The 19,572-nt window shown below is 41.6% G+C and overlaps 1 protein-coding gene across 2 annotated transcripts in view; it reads left to right on the forward strand.

Annotated features, from left to right (window-relative positions):
- DOCK11 (dedicator of cytokinesis 11) overlaps positions 1 to 19,572 on the forward strand; it is a 200,845-nt gene that overhangs the window by 81,795 nt on the left and 99,478 nt on the right. For both annotated transcript variants that reach the window (XM_043458483.1, XM_043458485.1), the window contains exons 13-20: positions 6,923 to 7,045; positions 8,648 to 8,730; positions 11,775 to 11,897; positions 12,100 to 12,176; positions 14,989 to 15,173; positions 15,265 to 15,330; positions 17,034 to 17,126; positions 19,112 to 19,235. In XM_043458483.1, the coding sequence (XP_043314418.1) occupies positions 6,923 to 7,045; positions 8,648 to 8,730; positions 11,775 to 11,897; positions 12,100 to 12,176; positions 14,989 to 15,173; positions 15,265 to 15,330; positions 17,034 to 17,126; positions 19,112 to 19,235 (874 nt within the window). The remainder of the gene's footprint in view (positions 1 to 6,922; positions 7,046 to 8,647; positions 8,731 to 11,774; positions 11,898 to 12,099; positions 12,177 to 14,988; positions 15,174 to 15,264; positions 15,331 to 17,033; positions 17,127 to 19,111; positions 19,236 to 19,572) is intronic.

The raw sequence follows: 19,572 nt of genomic DNA on the forward strand, positions 1-19,572 counted from the left end.
TTCTTTTTCATAGAGATGATCTTGATCACTGCGGTCCTCTACAATGTCAGGAATCTCTGTCCATAGTTTTTCAGGCACCATCTATCAGATCTAATCCCTTGAATCTATTTGTCACTTCCGCTGTGTAATCTTAAGAGATTTGATTTAGGTCATACCTGAATGGTCAAGTGGTTTTCCCTACTTTCTTCAATTTAAGTCTGAATTTGGCAATGAGGAGTTCATGATCTGAGCCACAGTCAGTTCCCGGTCTTGTTTCTGCTGACTGTATAGAGCTTCTTCATCTTTGGCCGCAAAGAATATAATCAATCTGATTTCGGTGTTGACCATCTGGTGATGTCCATGTGTAGAGTCTTCTCTTGTGTTGTTGGAAGAGGGTGTTTGCTATGACCAGTGCGTTCTCTTGGCAAAACTCTATTAGTCTTTGCCCTGCTTCATTCTGTACTCCTAGGCCAAATTTGCCTGTTACTCCAGGTATTTCTTGACTTCCTATTTTTGCATTCCAGTCCCCTATAATGAAAAGGACATCATTTTTGGGTATTAGTTCTAGAAGGTCTTATAATTCTTCATAGAACCATTCAGCTTCAACTTCTTCAGCATTACTGGTCGGGGCATAGACTTGGATTACTGTGATATTGAATGGTTTGCCTTGAAAATGAAGAGAGATCATTCTGTCATTTTTGAGATTGCATCCAAGTACTGCATTTCAGACTCTTTTGTTGACTATGATGGCTATTCCATTTCTTCTTAGGGATTCTTGCCCACAGTAGTAGATATAATGGTCATCTGAGTTAAATTCAGCCATTCTAGTCCATTTTAGTTTGCTGATTCCTAAAATGTCAACATTCACTCTTGCCATCTCCTGTTTGACCACTTCCAATTTGCCTTGATTCATGGACCTTACAGTCCAAGTTCCTATTCAGTATTGCTCTTTACAACATCAGAGTTTACTTCCATCACCAGGCACACCCACAACTGTGTGCTGTGTTTGCTTTGGCTCCGTCTCTTCATTCTTTCTGGAGTTATTTCTCCAATGATCTCCAGTAGCATATTGGGTACCTACTGACCTGGGGAGTTCATCTTTCAGTGTCATATCTTTTTGCCTTTTAATACTGTTCTTGGGGTTCTCAAGGCAAGAATAACTGAAGTGGTTTGCCATTCCTTTCTCCAGTGGACCACCTTTTGTCAGAACTCTCCACCATGACTTGTCCATCTTGGGTGACCCTACACTGCATGGCTCATAGTTTTACTGAGTTAGACAGACTGTGGTCCATGTGATCAGATTGGTTAGTTTCCTGAGATTATGGTTTTCAGTCTGTCTGCCCTCTGATGGAGAAGGATAAGAGGCTCATGGAAGCTTCCTGATGGGAGAGACTGACTGAGGGGGAGATTGGGTCTTGTTCTGATGGGCAGGGCATCCTCAGTAAATCTTTAATCCAATTTTCTGTTCATTGGTGGGGCTGTGTTCCCTCCCTGTTATTTACCTAGGGCCAAACTATGGTGGAGGTAATGAAGATAATGGTGACCTCCTTCAAAAGGTCCAATGCATGCACTGCTGCACTCAGTACCTCCAACCCTGCAGCAGGCCACTGCTGACCCATGCCTCCGCCAGAGTCTCCTGGACTCTCAGGGCAAGTCTGTGTCAGATAAATAAAGGACAGATGAATAAAAGACAGAAATGGTATGAACCTAACAGAAGCAGAAGATATTAAGAAGAGGTGGCAAGAATACACAGAAGAACTGTACAAAAATGATTTTCAGGACCCAGATAATCACAATGGTGTGATCACTCACCTAGAGCCAGACATCCTGGAATGCGAGGTCAAGTGGGCCTTAGGAAGCATCACTAAGAACAAAGCTAGTGGAGGTGATGGAATTCCAGCTGAGCTAATTCAAATCCTAAAAGATGATGCTGTGAAAGTGCTTCTTCACTCAATATGCCAGCAAATTTGGAAGACTCAGCAGTGGCCACAGGACTGGAAAAGGTCAGTTTTCATTCCAACCCCAAAGAAAGGCAATGCCAAAGAATGCTCAAACTACTGCACAATTGCACTCATCTCACATGCTAGTAAAGTAATGCTCAAAATTCTCCAAGCCAGGCTTCAACAGTACATGAACTGTGAACTTCCAGATGTTCAAGCTGGATTTAGAAAAAGTAGAGGAACCAGAAATCAATTTGCCAACATCCGCTGGATCATCAAAAAGCAAGGGAGTTCCAGAAAAACATCTATTTCTTCTTTATTGACTATGCCAAAGCATTTGACTGTGTGGACTTTGGAAAATTCTGAAAGAGATGGGAATACCAGACCATCTGACCTGCCTCCTGAGAAACCTGTATGCAGGTCAGGAAGCAACAGTCAGAACTGGACATGGAACAACAGACTGGTTCCAAATAGGGAAAGGAGTATGTCAAGGCTGTATATTGTCACCTTGCTTATTTAACTTATATGCAGAGTATATCATGAGAAATGCTGGACTGGATGAAGCACAAGCTGGAATCAAGATTGCCAGGAGAAATATCAATAATCTCAGATATGCAGATGACACCACTCTTATGGAAGAAAACGAAGAAGAACTAAAGGGTCTCTTGATGAAAGTGAAAGAGGAGAGTTGAAAAAGTTGTCTTAAAACTCAACATTCAGAAAACTAAGATCATGGCATCTGGTCTCGTCAACTCATGGAAAATAGATGGGGAAACATTGGAAACAATGACAGACTTTATTTTTCTGGGCTCCCAAATCACTGCAGATGGTGATTGCAGCCATATAATTAAAAGACACTTGCTCCTTAGAAGAAAAGTTATGACCTACCTAGACAGTATATTAAAAAGCAGAGATATAACTTGCCAACAAAGATCCGTCTAGTGAAGGCTATGGTTTTTCCAGTAGTCATGGATGGATGTGAGAATCATGGACTGTAAGAAAAACCGAGGGCCGAAGAATTGATGCTTTTGAACTGTGGTGCTGGAGAAGACGCTTGAGAGTCCCTTGGACTTCAAGGAGATCCAACCAGTCCATCTTAAAGGAAATCAGTCCTGAGCATTCATTGGAAGGACTGATGTTGAAACTGAAACTCCAATACTTTGGCCACCTGATGTGAAGAACTGACTCATTTGAAAAGAGCTTGATGCTGGGAAAGATTGAGGGCAGGAGGAGAAGGGGATGACAGAGGATGAGATGGTTGGATGGCAACACTGACTCAATGGACATAAGTTTGAGTAAACTTCGAGAGTTGGTGATGGACAGGGAGGCCAGCGTGCTGCAGTCCATGAGGTTGCAGAGGGCTAGACATGACTGAGCGACTGAACTGAACTGAACTGATGTATATAACACAATGGGAGTGGAGGGGTTTGGAATGTGAGGAGGCTTCAGGGGTTGAGAGTTGACTTAGAAGACGGCACAGAAGTTGTGGGACCTGAGGGAGGCTTCAAAGGAGTAGATGAGATGTGCAGAGGTAAGAACGAATGGAAGTGGCCTCACATGGCTTGATCATTTTGCACTCTTTTCCCAGATCCAGTAAAGATATCAGGAAGTGGTCATTTACTTCAAATAGTTGAACATTTCCTTTTGAAGAAGTCTTTTTCTTCAACTTCTTCCGTTTGGGACTAGAATGCAGTACTGTATAGGGAGAGACAGTATTAGCAGATCTGAACAGCAATCTGAGCTCAGTGATATTTTTTTTCCAGCAATATTTTTTTTTCAGTGTTCCTCTAGGTATTTCATCCATATGAAGTCATTTATTTTCTCTTAATATTTATTTATTTAGCTGTGCCAGGTCTTAGCATGTGGGATGTGGGATCTTTAGTTGTGGCAGTTGAACCTGGGCTCCCTGCATTGGGAGTGTGGGGTCTTAGCCACTGGACCACCAGGGAAGTCCTTGTATGAAGTCATTTAATTCTTACCACACCCTAGTAAAGTAGATAGGTGCTATTCCTATCCCTGTTTTACAGATGAGGAAACTGAGGCACAGAGCAACGAGGTGGCTCCTTCAGGGTCCCAGAGCTACTGTCGTGAGGAACAGGACCTGAATCTAGCTCTAGCAGGCCCCAGAGTGCAGCTTCCCTGTCACCCTAGAGAGGGACATGGCACTTCCCTGGCACTCGTGGGAAGTGTGAAGACCCCATCCCCTACAGCAAGGCTGTTCAAGCGGCAGCAGGATCTATAGGAAGAGGCCACCCACTCCCAGGGCTTGGTGGATGGTGGCGCTTGGGGGCTCTTCTAGCTCTCCCCATCTGCTCCTTGGAGAGTCTTTCTCTGTAGTGGCTTCCTGAGGAGCAACAGGTAACCACAGGAAAAGGAAGAAGCTGAGTCCATTGAGTAGTTTTGCCTTCCTAACACCAACCAGCTACTGTGACCAGTCACTTCACTCTCAGCTGCCTGACAGTTCCTTCCCAAGTGCCTGGACAGAGCTCGGTGCCCCGGGTCCCTCAAGATGACCTAGGGTGGGGTTGTGGGCGAGGTGCTGACTCTTAGGAGTCTGTTTGTGTGCTCCCCACTGGGGGGCAGCAGGTGTGGAGCTAGTGAAAAAGGGCGCTGCTACCACATGGCCTGCCACGTCCTGGGGGCTAAGCCCTGGGAACTGGAGTGGGGACACCCAGCCCGTTCCTTAGAGGGAGGGGTCAGTGATGTGGGTGACAGTCACCCTGAAGAGAGGCAGGCAGAGCCATGCCCCCGTGGTGGGAAAGGAGGGCCTTGTCCTGAAGATCCAGACTCCCAGCCCACCTGGGATTCCAGGGTGTTCTCTAGCTACCCACCCCCTGTGTTCTGGGGCGTGGGGAAGAGCTGGAAGCTAAGGGGCAAAAGGCAGAGCTGCCTCAGAGAGTGTCCCCCTACCTCGGAATCCTGGTTAGTTGAGCAATGGGCATCTCTATGCTTCAGCATTCTCATGCGTCTAAGGTGCCCCATCCCAGAAAGCACTCGGCCCTGTGCCAGCCTGCTGAGCTTGCTCAGTACAGTGGGGCTGCTGGTGTGAGCAGTCGTCACGGGGATCACACAGTCAAAGCAGCTTCCTCTGATGAAATTGTCAAATCCTTTGACACAACCATGTTCATTTCTGGCATCAGTGTAGGGAAATGGCTGGAGTCCTGGGCACGGAGGGTGCTCAGTGAATGTTAGTTGTGGCAGTCAGCAGCGTTGCTCTTATCCAGCTTTATCAGGTGAGACAGTGGGAGCCTGTGTTGATAGGCTGAGTGGCTCTGTAGCCTGGGCTGTGTTGTCTGAAAGCCCTGACTGCAATCGTCACCCACTTACTCACTGCACGAACCTCCCTAAGCCTCAGTTTCTTAATCTGTAAGAAGTGTGTATCGTAGTGCCTGTGTTTGAGGGTTTTTATGAAGACAAGAAAAAAAGTGAAAAATGTTAGTGGCTCAATCATGTCAAATTCTTTGTGACCCCATGGACTGTAGCTTGCCAGGCTCCTCTGTCCATGGAATTTCCCCAGACAAGAATACTGGAGTGACTTGCCATTCCCTTCTCCAGGGCATCTTCCCAAAGACTAAGGGAGACGGTGCACAAAAGCCATCTAGCACAGTTATGTGACCATCGAAAGCCTGAGATTGTGCTCAAGGTGCACGGTTCAGCATACTTTCTGTGGGTTCCTCCAGCACTCTGCCAGCTGCATCTCATAGCCCGGGCAGCAGGCTGCTGGCAGAACCAAAAATCAGGTTCTGTGACCTTGAGATGTTGGTTACTCTGGTAACCACTTACCTAATGTGCATTACTTCACTGAATCCACTCAAGAAGATTACAAAATAGCTATTCCTCTTGTCATAGCCCATTTCATAGATGGGAAATCTGGGCTATAGAGAGGATGTGACTTTATCTAAAGCCATAAATAGTGGGGCCAGAATTTGAACCCAGGAAATATGACTCCTCGAACAGCTTTTAATCACTTTCTTCCTTCCTTGCTGCTTGGGAATCTGAAGGTGAATCAGACATAATCCAGGACCCTTAAACGCCATTTGGATTTGGGGGGATTACTTAGTGTCCTCCACTGAGTTTTCTCTTCTTTCCTGTCTACCTCAGAGAGTTCTATCTGCAACAGATGAGCTCATGGGTCTGAAATGCTTTGAAAACTGGAACACACTATCTTAACACAGTTGGTAATATACCAAGCAGACAAAATAAAACTTGGTAGAGTCCCAATGATGGGTTTTTCCATTCGAATTCACTTGTGTGATGCTCCTTTAAGCAACAGACATCACCACCTAACAGACTATTTGGAATATATTATATTTGGAAAGAGCTGACCTGGACACGAGATGGTATAGTTGTTCCACATGGAACTTGGTAGCATCTACATTAGTCCCTGAAACAAAGTGTTTTGGAACAAAAGTAGTTTTTGGATTGTTTGTCCTCTACCTTTACCTTGAGAGCACCAGAGCTCTTCCCCTGCAGCAAAGGAGTGTTTTCTATAGGGTGATTTAGTTTTTATTCTGTGTAGAACAGTAAAGTATTTTCATCCTTCTTAGCTACCTTTAGTAGTAGTTAAGGGTGAGTGAATTGCCTTGGAGTTACAGGCAGCTACCTTTAAAAATGCATGTCCTGTCCCACTTCAGAAATGCATGCTATTTTAGCCTGTGCTACTTTAAGCCAAACAATACACATTGTATTGATTAGGCGTATGGATGCACCTTGCATACACCGCCAAACACAAGAGGCTAAGCAGTCAGGGTGAAACCTACACTTTGGGGACTAATAGATGTGAAACTGGTGACAAAATTGAAAATCTATATTGAAAGGAACATCAATCAGGACCTTTGAAAACTGTATGAATGGAAACGCTATCTCTTACCAGGGCTCTGGACATGATCCTATGTTGAATATCAATATTCTGTGCTAAACACACCACTAGGAATCACTAACCAAGCAACTGTATGCATGAAATTACATTAAGGAAAAATCTAACAGAAGGAATTTTTTTTCAGGGAATTTTCTCAGTGACAAATCCACATCCTGAAATTTTCCTGGTTGCGAGAATTGAAAAGGTTCTCCAAGGAAACATCACACACTGCGCGGAACCCTACATCAAAAATTCCGACCCGGCAAAGGTATTTATAAAGATCATTTGTGAGCATTTCAGCCAAATGCAAAATTTGCTTTTTATTGATACTTTAAATGATACTGTCAATGATGCCTCTAAAAAGAAAGACAATAACAACAACAAAAAACCCAACATTCTTTCAGCATGCAATATATGCTGAAAATATTGTGTGCTCTGTGAGAATGCATGTTTAAGCTTGAAAATGACTTTTTTCCCCTTTTCACATGGCAATCTGATTTTTGCTTGTTTATTAAAATCAGAGCTAAAGGCTCTTAGGCAATATCTATTCACTGACACTGTATCCTTGGAAATAGCTACTCTTTCTTTATTCCCAGCCCTGCATATAGCCAAAGATGTCAGAGCAACGAGGGTTAAAATGACTCAAGTCCTGCAGTTTCCAAATGCCAGACTGTACTCAAATTTACTCCTGTCTCTGATGAAATGAGAAAAGAAAGACAAGATAGTAAGCCATTCATGAAGCTTCAGGGTATTCAATTGGAAGGAGTTTATTCTGAGATTTTTGCCCTTCCTACTTTTTAAACATCACACCTGTCTGTCTTTCCTATAATGTTGGTGTGTGAAGTGACAGGGATTGTGGGAAGATTGCCTAGAGGAGGACATGGCAACCCCCTCCAGTATTCTTGCCTGGAGAATCCCTATGGACAGAGGAGCCTGGTGGGCTACAGTCCACAGGGTCACAAAGAATCAGACACGACTGAGTGAGTAAGCACAGCACACATATTTAAATGGCAACCTTAAAAGTTGGCGACCCAGATAGTTCTCCAAATTTCTGGATCATGAATTCTGAACTTTTGGAAATTATTGATCTAATCCTCTCTCATTTTATAAATGAGGAAAAGTCAGGCCCAAAGACGGAAAGCATTCATGGCATAGTTCATTAGCGGCAATCCAGCTTCTGAGTATTTATGAGTCAGTCTGTTGTATGTAGCCTTTAGTTGTGGATCCAAATAGTGTTTATTAAGTAGGAGATGCTGAGGAGACATATGACTAATTTGTGGGGGGAAAAGTCTCAACAATATAGATAAAAGCCTTCAGCATTCTGTATTCCTAGGGATAGCATAGAGGCAGCATTTCATAGCCTGTTTAGACTCTATAGGCAGTTTATCTCCTTTGTCATCTCCCAGTATCTGTGCAAACAGCAGCTCCTGCCCACGCTAAACTAATTGCATTGATTCTTGGTCATTTGGCTTTTATCTTGGGAGTAACAAGTTCAACAGTACCCAGAACCAACTTCACCCAAGAATGATAAGTATATGCCTGCTCATGTGTGAAAGGAAATAGACATTAAAACTGCTTAATTTTTTCCCAGTAACAGTCTTCAGTACAAACCATGCCCTACATCTATTTTGTTTGTCTTCTGATATCTTGATGAGGGCTCTGTTGATGAGAAAATCCATAACCTTAGGAAATACTTTTATCTTGAAAAGTGGGTGGCTGATGTGTGTTGTGTTTCATTTATAACTATTTCTGTATCTTGTTTTCCTAGTTTTTGATGTTTTATATCAGTAAGTTGGGGAAATTATTTTTTCTGGGTGAGTCTCTGATAGTTTGGACAAATCTGAGCCTATCTTTTTATTTCTAACCTTAGACGGCCCAGAAGGTACACAGGACAGCTAAGCAAGTGTGTAGCCGCCTTGGACAATACAGAATGCCCTTTGCTTGGGCTGCCAGGTTTGTACAAATATATTTCTGACCCATCTATTCATGCTCCCATGTGAAGTTGAGGGCTATTGTCCTTGCCAGCAGCATTCAGAAGTCTGTTTCTGACAAACCAGTTATATATTGGGACACTTGGGATGTGTCTCAGTCCATTCAGGCTGCCATAACAGGTTAGACTGGGTGGCTTAAACAACAGACGTTCATTTCTGACCATTTCTGAGGTTAGATCAGAGTGCATGGTTGGGTTCTGGTGAGAACTCTTTTCTAGGTGTTAGACAACTCTTTTCCAGGTGTTAGCCAGTTTCTCCTTGTAGTCTCACATAGTGAAATGAGGGCAGGCTATCTCTCTGGCCTCTTATAAGGACACTAATCCTATTCATAAGGGCTACATCCTCATGACTGAATCACCTCTCAAAGGCCATACAAATACCATCACCTTGGGGATTAGATCTCAACATATGAATTTGGGGGTGTAGGGGCAGCGGAGTGACACAAACATTCAGTCTATAGCAGGATGTAAAAATTTTTTCTTTTAGAATTTGCTGTGCCTCAAAGACCCTTTCATTTTTTCAAATGTCTTGCTTCAGGGAAATTTTCTTTGGCTTGGGTTACTGATCTGACTGACACCACTTAATTTTATTGCCTTTTAAAGCAGAGCTTATTTGCTAAAGTGATGGAATTTTTTTTCCAGAAAACCAGAAATTGCAGTGAATTGTGTACAATGTGCCCACTATTTTAGAGTTGGCTGGGTTTATGCTTTGAAAAGCCATCATAGAGTAATTCTGAAAAACATACTAAAAACTAGAAGGCAAAAAATGTAGTTGCTCAGTGCAAGTGTGTAATTACTTAGTAGATTTTCTTGCTTTCTGATGATAAATTTGGCAACTTCTTCGGGGTAGTATATTGGGAAGTGTGTTAATTATACCACGTATCTGATGGTGGTTTACATGATTTTTGTCTGAATCTTGCCAGTCTACCTACAGGGATGACTGAAACTGTATTCCTCGCTTATACGCCCTTTGAAGTACAAGTTCACTGACTTGTTTATGGTACAGCCTGTACAGCTCACTGGAACTTCTGGGGAAAGGGCACTATGTTCTGAATAATTCAATGAGTTTTGTTCAGTGGGTGTTGGGGAGTACCATAAGGGTAGGAGATTTAAGTTCAGTAACTGTTTTATCACTATAATCATTTCATTTTGGGAGAGCGTCTCAAAATGTGTTATATGTTGGTAGATGAAAAGGCACCTTGTCCTTATTTTGCCAACTAGTAAGAAATGCTAGCCAAGGATAGGTCAAGGGCAAAGAGTAGTGGAAGGTGTTCCTTAGCTGTTCCAGAAGCTGAAACATACTTAGTGATGCTCCAGTGGCTACTACTGTTACTATTGGTCAGAAAGTTCGTTCAGGTTTTAAAAACCAGAACGAACTTTTTGGCCAGCCCAATATTTATGGTAATGAAGTGCTAACTGTACAAGGTGGGCTTCCCAGGTGGCGCTAGTGGTAAAGAACCTACGTGCCAATGCAGGAGTCATAAGAGACACAGGTTCAATCCCCGGGTCGGGAAGATCGCCTGGAGGAGGAAATGGCAACCCATTCCATTTTTCTTGCTTGGAGAATCTCATGGACAGAGGAGCCTAGTGGGCTGCAGTCCACAGGGTCTCAAAGAGTCAGACATGACTGAAGAGACTTAACACACATGCACGTACAAGGCAGAGGTCTATGTGCTTAATGTATATTTCTTTTAGAGGTAGGTACTATTCTCCCCCATCTTGGAGATGAGGAATTTGAGTCACAGAAATGAAAAAAAAAAAAAATTCTTGCCTAAGTTCGCATGGCATGTGTGTAAGCAGGTCTCAGAACTAACAGCACCTGAATTCAGAGCCCACAATAGACAGCCATGGCACATGCTCTCCACCCCTTTTTAGGCCACATCAGTAACTGCTTGATGCTAATGTGCTTGTAGAAAAGTAAATTGTAAAAACCTTCAAAGTTAGAAGCTTTAATCCCCAGTTCTGATGTGGAATTATGCTGTTTTTTTTTCTTCTTAAATTATTTTGGTTGTTAGCAGCAACAGGAACTGACTCTAAAGGCTTGGCTGGGATATTTAAAAGCTGTGTGATAAACCTCTGTTTACTGAAAATAAAAGGAGGTATGCTTAGAAGTAGGAATGATAGTTAGTGCCTTTAACCACATTTTTCAGAGGCTTTGCCAGGGGAGATTGTGCTTTTGGCCATAGTTGCTTCCGGTGTGTTGGGTGCTTGTATATTACTTCCTGTTCTGGCAGTAAAACAGCTACTCGGAAAATGAAAGAAGAGAAGGAGGAGGGAATAATTCCAATTCATATTAGAAATTTTATAGATATATTATAAAGTCTATGTAAGTTGATCTTAAAGATCTAATTCAATTTTTATCAACTTCACTGAGAGATAATTTATCTTTGATTAAAATGCACATTTATATGTCCAGGTTGATACATTTTCACAGATGTATATAGTCATATAACTACCACCCCAACCAAGATCTAGAACATTTCTATCACTCCAGAGAGTTCCTCACATCCCTGTCCAATCAGCCATCCACTCCCACCCAGGCAACCACTGACCTTAGATGACTTTTACCTATTCTGGACTTCACATCAATGGAATCATGCAGTATGTAACCTTGTCTATGGTTTCTTGTTCTCAGTCTGTTTTTGTATTTTATCCATAATGTTGTATCAGTTGTTCATTGAGTTGTTCATGAGTTGTTCGTCAGTTCTTACATTCCATTGTAAGAATATACCATGATTTGTTTATCCATTCATTTGTTGATGAATATCTGGGTGATTGCCAGTTTGGGGTTATAACAAATAAATCTGCTGTGAGCATTCAAGTATCATGTGGAAATATGCCTAGGAGTTGAATCACAGGATCAGAGGGTAGGTGTATGCTTAACTTCATGAGAAACTGCCAAGTTATTTTCCAAAAGAGTTTCACCATTTTATGTTCCCATCACCACTATTTGATCTTAATTTAGCCATACTTTCGAGTTAAAAAAAACCCTCTGTTGCTCTTTTAGGCCCATTTTCAAAGATATTCAAGGCTCTCTGGACCTGGATGGGAGATTTTCTCCTTTGTATAAACAAGATAGTAGCAAGCTTTCCAATGAAGACATTCTCAAGTTGCTCTCAGAATACAAGAAGTAAGTGTTTTAGAGTTACTGCAGTAAATCAATAGCATAGATGAATTATAATTTCTTTGAATGATGAATGTGAGTCATATGTGGGAAAAATCAAATGTTGGAGCATTTGGATTTGGAAGCATTTAGAAGTTTGAATAAATGGTAACCAGTACACTTAGTAATCATATTTTTTGAATATAAAATATTCTTATTTTACATCTAGGCCAGAGAAGACCAAATTGCAGATTATTCCTGGGCAGCTAAACATCACAGTAGAATGTGTTCCTGTGGATTTTTCAAGTAAGAACTTACATGTTGCAAATAAACCTAAAAGGCTATGTTTGAATCTCAGGGTTTTTATTTTTTTAATGTTTATTTTTTTCACTGTGCCAGGTCTTAGTTGCAGCACATGACCTCTTAGTTGTGGCATGTGGGATCTAGTTCCCTGACTAGTGATCAAACCTGGGCCCCCTGCGTTGAAAGCACTGAACTACCACTAGGGAAGTCCCTGAAGCTCAGGTGTTTTATCTTCCTAACATTTTTCTTGAGATTTACATGGTGTATTTGTTTCCTAGGGCTGCTGTAAGAAAGTATTACAGACTGGGTGGCTTAAAACAACAAATTTACTCTCTTGTGGTTCTAGAGGCTGGAAGTCAAAATCAAGGTGTCAGCATGGCCACGCTCCCTCACAGGGCTCTGAGGAAGAATCTCTTCTTCCTAGCTTCTAGTGGCTGTTGGCTAGCCTGGGCATCCTTCGGCTTATAGGTGTATCATTCTGGTCTCTGCCTCTGTCCTCATATGGTCTTCTACTAAGAGCACCAGTCATTGGATTTAAGGCCCACCTTAATCCATTATGATCTCATCTTAACTAATTACATCTGCCAAGGCCCTATTTCCAAATAAGGTCACATTCTGAGTTTCCAGTGGACATGAATTTTGGTGGGACACTATTCAAGCCAGGACACATGGTGAATAGTTAGAGATTAGGAAGTAAATTAAGTTGATTTTTATCAGATGCTGTTTCATGTATAATATATGATGTGAGTGTGTTCCAGTCAGTTTCTGCTCCTTTTGCCTTGGCTGAATTTCATCAGTGAAGGGATCCAAAAGGAGAATTTCTTTTGTCTAAAGACAAGAATCTATGATCCTAGGAGAAAAATGGACAGAAGACAGAAAAGACAATTTGCAGGAAATAAAATGACTGGTAAATAATTGGAAAACATCCAGTCTCGGTAATTATGCCAGTAACACAAATGTAAATATTTCAGCATTGTGGTGTTTTTGTTCATCTATCAAATTTGCAAAAAATGAACTGTAACTGTCTAATGCCGGCTTAGTTTTGGCCAGGCACCGTCACCTATCTCAAGTAGGAGTACAGTTTGGCAAGAGACATCCATGAATGTCTGTAACTAAGGCATTCTAATTCTGACATTCTATCTATCCATTTACTCATCAAATAAACATTTAGTGAGTAAGCTATTGAATACTTACTAGGTGCTTTGAAAGTATGGAGATTATAGTCTAGAAGGAGTGACAGACATTTAAACAAGACAGCAAATGAATAATTTCTGTCTCTGATTGGGTGGGCTACTTTCAAAAAAGGTGGCTAAGAAGGCTCACCATGTGGCCCAGCCAGCATGAGATGGTTGGGACAGTACATTCTACTCTGAGGTTGTCACATGGAAAGATCTTGAGGTGCAGCTAGCTTGGTTTGTATGGACGCAAAGGGAACCAATGAGGCTCTAGTCTAGTGTGTGATGCGAACACGGGAGATCGGAAATAAAGTAGGAGAAGTAGGAAGAATCACATCATGCAGAGCAGTGTGAAAACCATGGTAACTCCTTAAAAAACTGCATTTCATCCCAAGTACAATGAGAAGTCACGAAAGGATTGTAAGTAGGAGAGTGGCAATTGACATGTTAAAACATCTAAGAGTTCAGTGGATTACTTTTTCCTAAAGAAATAACTTGAAGTGTAGACAGGAGTTTATGCATAAAGATATTTTTTGCAGTGTTGTCTGTATTCCAGAGGGGATTGAAAGCAACCAAAGAGTATGACATTGTCAGTGTGGTTCAGTCATGGTTTAGTTCATGTGTGGTTCAGTTCAGTTATGGGATCCTGGTACCATGAAATTTTTATGCAGCTCTGCAAAATGCTGTTTACAAAGAGTTCATGAAATAAGATATCAGATAAAATACCAACAACTAGGATAAAGTTCTCTATACAGTGAGATTTTTGTGTTTGTTAGATGAGACATATCTAGGAAGAAGACTACAAGAAAATATGCCAAAATATTAGCAGTAGTTAACTCTGGGTAGTGAAATGATCACTTTTATCTGTGGATCTTTACTCTGTTCCTACAGATATTCTATTGTAAGTATCGCTATCATAGAAAACCAAACCCAGTGAAAAATATTATGTCCTCAGATCTGACTCTCCTGCATATTTCTTCTCCATCAGTATCACTCTTCAGCAAGGACCAGCAGTCTTAGAGCCCCTTTAAGTGTATGAATAACCTTTATTACAAGTGGCTACCTCAGTAACATGTGCTGCTATACTTCTCTAAGGCTTTGTGTTTTCCACATTCGGGAGGATTGAATTTATTATTGGTAACACATCATAAGATCTGTAGTTTTAGAAGGCTGCCTTTATTCCTTAAGTGAAAATTTGCACCTGTACCAAGTTAACTTTTTAAGAGGGACTAGCCATGAGCTAATTGGCATAAATTTACTGTTACTTCCCTGATACCAATAAAAGATTGCAGTGAAAAGCTAAATTGCAGTTGCAGGAGAAAAAATGTAATGGATTTCTTCGCAGAGTTTAAATTTGTCAAAATTATGATGTGTTATATTTGGAAAATCACTGTACGTTGAGAATGAAATAGCAATCTGCATCTGGTTTGAAGGGTTTCACTAAAATCAGCATCAGGCTACTTACTCCTACTTGTTCTTCTGGGTTCTTGAAGTGGCTGTATGCGTTTTTGTCAATCACTAAGAATTCTGTTTGTTAAACCACTCTTAGAGAACACAATCCAGGTATATTTTTTTTTTTTTATAAATGCAGGAATGTGTTAACAATTGTTGCATCTTTGCCTGTTTTTTTTCTGCTGTAGATTGTATTACTTCTTCATATGTGCCTCTGAAGCCCTTTGAAAAGAATTGTCAAAATATTACTGTGGAAGTTGAAGAGTTTGTTCCAGAAATGACAAAATATTGTTACCCATTTACCATTTACAAAAACCATCTATATGTATATCCCTTGCAATTAAAATACGATAGCCAGAAAACATTTGCCAAGGTAAACAGGATAAACTGTACATTTTGGAGTGTTACACTTGTTTATAATCTTCTCGTTTTGTCACTCATTTTGAATGATGAATTGTTTTTAGGCAAGGAATATTGCGGTCTGTGTGGAATTCCGGGATTCGGATGAAAGTGATGCTAGCGCCCTAAAGGTTTGTTTGTGATATTGATAAGCATGCATTTTTCATAGAGACAGACATTTTGGTACTGGGTAGTTTCATATGCTAAGTTTCATGTGCTTAAATGTCAAAGAAAATGTAGTAAAGTGACAAATGTAATATTGCCTTTTCTACTCTTAAACATTACCTGTAAGATTGAGTTAAATATTAAGAAATAACACAATGTGTTGGGAGCGTATATATAGCTTTAAAAAAGGTAAGCTGCATATGCCAGAATTTTTGCCTTTGCTCCTCTTGGATTTTGCCTTGCTTCAGTGCCCAATCACAAGGTCATTTTCTCCTGACAGCTTATAGTGGTACCATCAGGGGAGTTTAAACTCCTTTCTCCTTGAAACCTGAACGGGCTTCAAGCTGACAGTAGCACAGCGTGACTGCTTTGATCTGAGATGTGACTTCGAGTCTGTGGCTGGCCAAATGGTGCCTCCAAACTTGAATGAGTGATCTAGGAAAAGCATCTCAGTATCTGATATTGCGATCCTTAAAATACCTGTCACGGTACCCTTACAGTTTCACTCTTTATAGCCACCTTTTACTTTTGGCTCTTTAGTCCAGGAATCAGAGATCTGAGAGAGAAGTCTGAACATCTAGCCATCACAAAGTGTTTATCTGACTCCCCACGTCTCTAGCTTGAGCCTAAATCAGACAGATGGATGGCAAGTCTTCCACTTAAACCACCTAGGAAAAGAGGCTGGAATGTCCCCGATTAAGTCATTGAATGTTTAATAGCTCTTTGAGATTTTTTTTCACAGAGAAACCTAAGTCAAATTAAGGATTAGCTGGCTCAAATGAGGTGTAGGTTCTCTGATTCTTCCTTCAGTGGAGCTAAGAATAGTTTTTTCTTCATCCCCGTGCACTATCCTTTTGTATACTCAAAGACTCTCTACAGTTACCTCTCTACAGTTCCTGCAAATTGCCTTCATAACCATATTTCAGGAGAGCAGGCGAGTGTCAGTTTCATTTCTTAGCTGTCCTGGAGGCTGGCTCTGAAGTACCTGAGTGAGTCCATTAGGAGCCTGGCTCGTCAACCCCATATTCATCCTTGAACGTATTAAGCCTATGGAAGTGAAAAACTCACACTAGAAATGAAATCGGATCTTTCCACAGAACCCTAGAAAGCCTTCCATTCATTTTATTGGTGTAGCAGCAAGCTGGTGACTCTGAAAGTGTGGCTCATAAAGTGTAAGCCCGTCTGTGGCCTAATGGCCATTCATTTTCTAATTCCTCGAGGCTAGGGATGGATCTGCTGTTGGTTCTGTTAAAACTCCTTACCTGGCCCAGGCACAATGACCATTCAGCACATGTTGCTGACCGACCGAGGAGGAGCTTCTCATATTAAGAAGTGCAAATAGCATGAGAGAAGTAAGCTTGCCAGGCCTGGCTGGAGAGTGTTTCCCTTCCAAATGATTAGAAGTGTTCAGCCACTTCCTGTCAGCTAAGTTGAAATTATATTTCTTTGGTGGCAGGAAATTCAGCAGCATCCATGGAGCCAAGTTAGGCGATGTCGGGGGGTGTCTGGAGTGACTGGAAATGATTTGGAATTTACAGGCTCATGGTGAGAGCCGGGTGGGCTTGGCCGTGACCCTGTGCTCACAGATGCCTGTAACTGTATGCGGTTCCCTAGCATCCTCTTTAAAGAACAGCATGGAGAGTGGTGACTCTGTCTCCTTCTTTTGCAGTGTATCTATGGAAAACCTGCAGGGTCTGTCTTTACCACAAACGCTTATGCTGTTGTCTCGCATCACAACCAAAATCCAGAGTTCTATGATGAGGTAAAATACATTATTTTCTCATTGAGAAAACGCTGCGGTGGTTGTTTCTTTTCTGTTTGAATTATTTCCAGTCTTGCATCTGCACCTTCAATCCCTGAATGGTTAGTCCCATGAAAATAGAAAATGTCACATCAGAAAGAAGGGCCACTGCCTGCCTGGTGCCCTTTGGTGACAGTGGAGGCTGGGCCCACGAATGGAAGGGGCTCTGATGTGAGATAATGAAGGAAACAGACACCAGACTGGAACGGGACTTCTAGCCCACACTTGGACCTCAGCTGGCTCTGTGACCTTGAGCAAGTCACTTCCCCTCCCTGAATCTCCAATTTCCAGAGTTTAAAATAAGACATTTGGAAGGGGTTTTCTGAAGGCCTTCCTAGCTCTTACCTCCTGTGGTTCTGCATGGGAGGGTGCAGCCTGTCTGTAAGTGAAATGCTCTGAGAGACACAGCGGTGTGGCTGGGTCCCCAGAATCCCATCGGCTGTACTGAATGCCTCAGTGCAGTGTAGACAGAGGCCATCCTCCCCGGCCTCTGAGCGCCTGTCCTCAGTCAGGTTGCCTGATTCTGTCCCTGGCTCTCTTTCTTCCCACTTCTCTGTCTCTGCATGTCTGTGTCCTTCCCAGTGTCTCTCTGAGTGTCTCTGTCAAAACCTGTGCACAGCCAGCTTATCCAAATCTGCAGGCTGCCTTTGATAGCCGCGTGTCTCCATGGAACCTGGGTGTGCATCCCAGGCCAGGAGCTCTGCTGTTTCTGCTTCTCAGGCTCCACGTGTCCATCCCTGGCTTGGTCAGAAACCATCCCCCCACCCTGCTGTCCCCGGTTCCCCAGGCCCAGCTGCTGTAGTATGGAGGCCTGAAACCTCAGCCTGGGACTCGCTCATTCCTGCTTAGTCCAGTACCCCAACCTTTGCAGGGAATGTGTTTTTGCCACCCAGGGAGGGAATGTGTCCATATTTATGTGCAGCAGAGCATTAGATACCCAGATGGTCTGGATGCTGTGAATAGGCATATTCTGTGGTGAAATATACCTACAACAGAAATTAGTTATCACACCAAAGCCATGTCTTGTGTGAATGATAATTAGGCCAGATGTCCCATCACCAAGCTGTTTAATATATTCCTCTCTATAACCAGTGCCAGTCACTAGAGAAAGCTTGTTCATGTAGTAAGTAATCCATGTTAGGAAGCCAGAAACGGACTTTTCAAACATTCTTTATGTATTAACCAGGAAAGTGAGTGTGAGCGTGTATGTTTGCATGGGTTCCTGGGCAGGTCCACGCATGTGTGTTAAATCAATTAAATCTGTGATCTGTCTCCCACATCCTTCCCAGGAGACATTACAAACATTCTCTTGGGTTCTGATTGGCAAATTACTTGAGGTGCTTGTTTTAAAGTATTAATTTTTTGCATGAAATTCATGTGTCATGATGATGCTTTTTATTTATTCAAGAGTAAAGCTATGTTTTTCCTCTAAAGAAATTTATACAACTGTGATTTGTGGATTCCATAATATCTCAGTGACTTTTTGCTCACTTATTCATAAAGGCTTAAATTTTTTTTTTTTCATGCAGAGGAGGGCAGTGATTTTGAAAAAAAAAAAGGCAGGTTTTCAAATTCAGCGCACATTGTAGATGGATCGGATTCACTGACTCAGATTGAATTACATAGTATCTCTGGGCTTTAAGGATGTGGTTTTGATCCAGTGTTTCAGAAAATCCGGCTGCAAAGTTGAATCCAGGAGAATCCACTGGACTCTCCAGGAAGAGTAATAAATCAGCTCTCACAACCCTAGAGAATATTATTGTCAAACTGAAATTGACCAGAAAGGCATTTGGAATGTATTTAAATGATATCTATTATTTGACCCCTTGACCTGTGATTTAGAAAATTATGTCATTGGAAAAGTATGATGAAACAGAGCTAAAGGTCTGACAGTCCCACTTGACGATGAAAACAAAATGCTCTGTATAATTTTGCTTTCATTTCAGATAAAAATTGAGCTTCCCATTCACCTGCATCAAAAACATCATTTACTTTTCACTTTTTATCACGTAAGTTGCGAAATTAACACAAAGGGAACAACCAAAAAGCAGGACACAGTTGAAACTCCAGGTACGTGTGTTCTTTCTTGGAAAATAGTTGATTTACAATGTTGTGTTTGAGGTGTACAGCCACTTGATTCACTTGTACATGTATATGCATCTATTCTTTTTTGGATTTTTTTCCCATATGACTTAAGACAGAGTGTTGAATAGAATGGCCTGTGCTGTCCAGAAGTCCTTGTTTATAATCCTTTATATCTATCTACGTATCTATCTATATTCACATCTATGTCTATCTAATCTGTCTATAAGTGTGTATCTTTTAAAATTAAAAAAAAATTTTAGAGTATAATTGCTTTACAATGTTGTGTCAATTTCTGCTGTACAACAATGTAAATCAGCTATAG

Source organism: Cervus canadensis, chromosome X, assembly GCF_019320065.1.
Source record: "Cervus canadensis isolate Bull #8, Minnesota chromosome X, ASM1932006v1, whole genome shotgun sequence".
Taxonomy (NCBI): Eukaryota; Metazoa; Chordata; class Mammalia; order Artiodactyla; family Cervidae; genus Cervus; species Cervus canadensis.